The 6,346-nt window shown below is 41.8% G+C and overlaps 1 protein-coding gene across 1 annotated transcript in view; it reads right to left on the bottom strand.

Annotated features, from left to right (window-relative positions):
• Positions 1–6,346, bottom strand: part of LOC308317991 (PC3-like endoprotease variant B) — a gene marked incomplete at both ends in the record, with an annotated part of 228,145 nt that overhangs the window by 162,852 nt on the left and 58,947 nt on the right. The window contains one exon of the mRNA XM_080767339.1: positions 527–625. Within this exon, the coding sequence (XP_080623465.1) occupies positions 527–625 (99 nt within the window). The remainder of the gene's footprint in view (positions 1–526; positions 626–6,346) is intronic.

Raw genomic sequence — 6,346 nt, 5'->3', positions numbered from 1 at the left:
TGATCTTTGTTTTAACCAAAACAATATCACCCATACGTTGTTGTAACTAATGTGCTATCACTATAGGCCTAATAAATCAGGTTAAGTTCTGTACCTGCACCCAGAATCACACTTACTGCATAAATGGAAGCAAATGGACCACCTGCTTCCATTTGTACACTCTCAGAGTTAAATGAACACTGAGGGTTTTAACTGTGCAGCCTCATCAATCCACCACATCTGCCACGGCTCAAGATGCCAACCTCCCTCTCCATCCCCAACTCTCTCTCTCTCTCTGAATGAAAGGCTGGCTGACTTGTGTCTTTCTGACAAACACATACACAACCACCCGCCTTTACCACCGGACAGACGGGCAAGGACAGACAGATAGACAGGCAGAGAGATATAGAGAGACAGACGGGCAAGGAGAGAGAGAGAATGGCAAGGAGAGAGACAGACATGAGGCGGGGTTTGGGCATAACAGCATACGCACACGCACAAGCGCACAAGCACACACACACACACACACACACACACACCCACCCACCAGTTCCCACTGCATGGGCCAGAGAGGGTCGTTGAAGGTGAGGGCGTGGTCAGTCATCTGCTCCTCAGCAGCTCGCCTGTCACTCACGTCCTGTGTCCTCTGGGGACCTGCACACACAAACACAATGGGTGTGTGAGTGCGTGCGCGCGCCGTCCACACACACACACACACACACACACACACACACACACACACACACAGAGCTACCAGGAAGTCCCCGGTCCCCAACCAATGGTGAAAGGCCTCCCACAACCCCCCCCCCCCCCCCCCCCCTCTCTCTCTCTCTGTAGCGATGTGTAATAGCACCGGTGCAGATTTCCATATTATTACCATATCATTAGCATAACATTATGGTAGGCCAGCTCAGCGTGCAGTCCGTGTGTGTGTGTGTGTGTGTGTGTGTGTGTGTGTGCGTGTGTGTGTGTGTGTCTGTGTGTGTGTGTGTGGTGGGCTCCTCAAGGCCTCTGTGTGTGTGTGTGTGTGTGTGTGTGTGTGTGTGTGTGTGTGTGTGTGTGTGTGTGTGTGTGTGGAGGGCTCATCAAGGCCTCTGAATATGTTACATTCTCTGACTCTCACTTCCTCTCTCGCTCCTCACTGCTTGGTGACCAACGTAAATGTACCTTTTCATCACTACATCTTGGAGGCAAATGTTGGTACCCTTTACTCCACTAGAATTATATGACAGCGGTTAGTTATACTAGTTAAGATTTCTAGAGGTTCCTTTCAACATAAAATAAAAAAAAGAAATAGGACAAATAGATCTACATGCTGACATCGCGATTCGCGACGCTTATAGAGCCGGAGTTTTTTATGTAGCTGTCATCCCAGGGCCCTTTATGCCCATATATGGAGATCCCATGATGTCATCATCAGTATACATTATGCCCATATATGGAGATCCCATGATGTCATCAGTATACATTATGCCCATATATGGAGATCCCATGATGTCATCAGTATACATAATGCCCATATATGGAGATCCCATGATGTCATCAGTATACATTATGCCCATATATGGAGATCCCATGATGTCATCAGTATACATAATGCCCATATACGGTATGGAGATCCCATGATGTCATCAGTATACATTATGCCCATAAATGGAGATCTCATGATGTCATCAGTATACATTATGCCCATATATGGAGATCCCATGATGTCATCAGTATACATTATGCCCATAAATGGAGATCTCATGATGTCATCAGTATACATTATGCCCATATATGGAGATCCCATGATGTCATCAGTATACATAATGCCCATATACGGTATGGAGATCCCATGATGTCATCAGTATACATTATGCCCATATATGGAGATCCCATGATGTCATCAGTATACATAATGCCCATATATGGAGATCCCATGATGTCATCAGTATACATAATGCCCATATACGGTATGGAGATCCCATGATGTCATCAGTATACATTATGCCCATATATGGAGATCCCATGATGTCATCAGTATACATAATGCCCATATACGGTATGGAGATCCCATGATGTCATCAGTATACATTATGCCCATATATGGAGATCCCATGATGTCATCAGTATACATTATGCCCATATATGGAGATCCCATGATGTCATCAGTATACATTATGCCCATATATGGAGATCCCATGATGTCATCAGTATACATTATGCCCATATATGGAGATCCCATGATGTCATCAGTATACATTATGCCCATATATGGAGATCCCATGATGTCATCAGTATACATAATGCCCATATACGGTATGGAGATCCCATGATGTCATCAGTATACATTATGCCCATATATGGAGATCCCATGATGTCATCAGTATACATAATGCCCATATACGGTATGGAGATCCCATGATGTCATCAGTATACATTATGCCCATATATGGAGATCCCATGATGTCATCAGTATACATAATGCCCATATATGGAGATCCCATGATGTCATCAGTATACATTACGCCCATATATGGAGATCCCATGATGTCATCAGTATACATTATGCCCATATATGGAGATCCCATGATGTCATCAGTATACATTACGCCCATATATGGAGATCCCATGATGTCATCAGTATACACATTATGCTGATGAGCTGATCTGATTTGTTTGCACCTGATGCAAACAAAATCAGATCATCTCCATGTTTGTCATATTTGATGACAGTATAGCTGCCTTGGGAACTCCTTATATGGTTATGGCTGTGTCATATTGTTTAGAGTCCCTACTGTAAGTATGAGAAAAACAGACTGAAGAACTCTTTTGTACATCAGTCTGTGCTGCTTTTAACCCATTTTGACCTGGGAACGATTCTATTAATGTCTTCTAAATCCTGTCTGTTTTCTTGAAAAAGCTATGTTTTTTATGTCAGTCGTTCTCAAACACTTTCATGTCACTTTTCACGATTCTTCAAAAATAGCAGACCTACAAGCTCGTAGCGCGCCACTCGGTGGCGCGCTATGAGCTTGTAGATCTGCTATTTTTCAATAGCTAAAGCATAACATAATGCTAACACCAATAGGGGTTCCCGCGCAAAATGGGTTAAACCAACATCGTTAAACCAGAGGATATGTTCTTGTTCCTGTCCGTTTCTGTGATTTGTGTCCTGTAATGTCTATCATTTTGTAATGTAATGGTTTATGTCTTGTCTGTATCTTGAATGGTGACGTCATGGACGCAAAACTAATTTCAGTGCAAGCTGACAATAAAGTAGTATCATATCGTATCGTAGTGACATGAGCGTGATGACTGATATACGAAACATACTGTAACCACTCACTCAATCACTTTTATTTTATACTGCAGACATTTTCAAAAAGCTCATTATTACTTGCGCGAGCAGAGCGGGTGTCACTGCGTATGTCGGTGACACCCTCGGCCAATCAGGGATTGTGTATTTTTGGTAGCGTCGCTGATCAGCCAATCCAATCAGGGATTGTGTATTTTTACTGGCGTCGCTTGGCCAATCAGTGGGCAGCTTGTTGCTTATGTCGGTGGCCACCCTCGACTGATTGGATCGGCTCCGTATGTTGTCGCAAATTATATTATAGGGAACGTGAAATATTTCGAACATTTGTAATGGATTTATATAGACATAATAATTCAGATGTTTCAATAACTTGATTCATCTTTGTTATATTTTATAGAGGGAGGGACAGTAAGTTAACAAGAGTCAGAGATAAGTTGTGCACTCTGCTCGCGTACAAGTAGGCCATTCATGGCCAACCTGTGTGGGAATTTCTAGTTTTCGGAAAGGTTTGACACATATAGAATAAATTGAATACTTTTGGTATAAAAATATTTAAAATAAGTATATTTTCATGCCAAATAAATATATGCCTGCACTTTTACTCGGGTAAAAAATACTGAATACAGTTATTTTACTCTGTGGAATACTGGAATTACTACTTTTATTTGCTCAATCGCCTTTTCTTCCCCTTGCCACCCCTTGCTCTCTCTCCCTCTCTGAAAAGGCGTGCGATGCTATTCTGCATTTTATTTATATATATATATATATATATATATAGTACCTGTATGTATAATATGGAGCGTATGTATATGTATATAATTATGTATAATTATATATACACTCCACATAATTACACACATTATGTATATAGGCAATTTCACCGACTGTTACAGAGGGGTAAGGATTGATGCAGCGACACAGGAGAAGCAGAGTATGGTATATATGAGAGAGAGAGAGAGAGAGAGAGAGAGAGAGAGAGAGAGACAGACAGACAGACAGAGAGAGAGAGAGAGAGAGAGAGAGACAGACAGAGAGAGAGAGAGAGAGAGAGAGAGAGACAGAGAGAGAGAGAGAGAGAGAGAGACAGACAGACAGACAGACAGACAGACAGAGAGAGAGAGAGAGAGAGAGAGAGACAGAGAGAGAGAGACAGACAGAGAGAGAGAGAGAGAGAGAGAGAGACAGAGAGCACACGGTGTGACTCATGGCTCACTGCAGTATATAATACAGCCCTCAGACGTGTGTAGGAACAACAGAATGCACACGTGTTCATGTATTGTACAGTCAAATCCTTATAGCGTTCATTTGACCATCAAATAACTTTGTACTGAGGGTGTATAACCCATTTAGGCCAGACAGTTTTCTGAAATACCTCATGTTTTTGTATCAGTGGTGCTCAATATTTCATGTCAAGGACCCCAAAAATGATATGTAATTGTCCACCGACCCCCATCTGAAAATATGTTGTTGAGGAGGAACCCCTCAGGAAATATTTGAGTTAAAAATAGCAGACCTAGAAGCTCGTAGCGCGCCACTCGGTGGCGCTATGAGCTTGTAGATCTGCTATTTTTCAATAGCTAAATTATAACTTGTTTACAACAACAAATGGGGTTCCCGCCCCAAAATGGGATAATATGGAACCAAATGGTATACAAACTCAGAGTTAAGGATTTCTTCATTTTTTTGCCTGCTGTGTGCATTGGTTCTTAAAGTGGGGCTCTGGGGGATCTCCAGCAAAATGTGAAAATACAGCATCACAATCATTGAATATTTGATTATACATTGACTCCATAGACTTGGCTGCCACATGACGTCACGTGGGGTGCTGTTTCTTTCTTTTTTTCGTCATTAAAAGTCCATAGAATTGGCTGCAATATTGACTTAAATTTCCGAAAACCAGAACCCTCAAATATAGATATACAAAGAACAGACAAAGCGTGGCACAAAATCAATAGTTTTGACATTTTTAACACAAATCTCTTCTCAGCTACAGATAGCAGGAACTCTACCGCCCACTCCGTCGAGGCACACACAAACAAACCAGCCCCTAATAATACCACCACTTTTACAGAACAACAACATAAATGATTCAAACCAACAGACAACTTTATTATTTGTCTGATACAGGTGCAGTGAAATTATCATGATGGCACTGGCAGAATGGCAGCACGCCCGGCCGGACCTTTCCTGGTGGCCTGCCTGCCTGTCCAAATTTTCGTTTTCGTTTTTTATCATGGCGTTTTTTACCCTCCCATTAACTGTTTTATATAGCCAAAAGAGTTTTTTCTTATCATCTCGTCAGGAAGAGAAGTAATTAGAATTCTGAAGCATTAATAATTAACCCATTCTGACCGGGGACCCGTTTCGGTGTCAGCATCATGCTATGCTTTAGCTATTGAAAAATAGCAGATCTACAAGCTCATAGCGCGCCACCGAGTGGCGCGCTACGAGCTTGTAGGTCTGCTATTTTTGAAAAATCGAAGAACGACTGACATTTTTAGAATCTGATCTCAGGTCAGAATGTGTTAATCAGACCAGTGTAGTGTCCAGTGGAAACCTCGTATGAATCTGATCTCAGGTCAGAATGGGTTAAAACATTGATGTCTGTCAGTGTGAGTGGAACTTCAAAAAGGTAGACCTAAGAAAGTGAAACGTTATCCATCAGCGTCAGTTACTGAAGGATACTGTCACGCTGACTTAAATGGGAAATTGTGTGGATTTTCCCCCTTTTTTCCTCGAAGAATATCATTCACTATACTAGTCAAATATAGCTATAGCTAGTCAAATAGCTATGAGCTATAAAGCTCATAGCGCGGCACCGAGTGCCTCGCTATGAGCTTGTAGATCTGCTATTTAAAAAGAACCTTGAACATGTGGCTCAAATCTTTGAATGTGTATTCTTTCAGACTAGAGCAAACGTTTTTAACTCAAATCTTTGCTTCTGGGGGTTCCCTGGAAAAACATCTTTTCAGATGGGGGTCCGTGGCCAATTACATTAAATATTTGGGGTCCTTGACATGATTTAGAAGACTTTTTTTTTTCTTTTCTCGACGTCAGTCATAACTG

This window comes from Protomyctophum bolini, assembly GCF_963924005.1.
Source record: "Protomyctophum bolini genome assembly, chromosome: 7".
NCBI classification, from domain to species: domain Eukaryota; kingdom Metazoa; phylum Chordata; class Actinopteri; order Myctophiformes; family Myctophidae; genus Protomyctophum; species Protomyctophum bolini.
The sequence above is the reverse complement of the archived record's forward strand: the minus strand, read 5'-3'. Positions and strand labels throughout refer to the sequence as shown.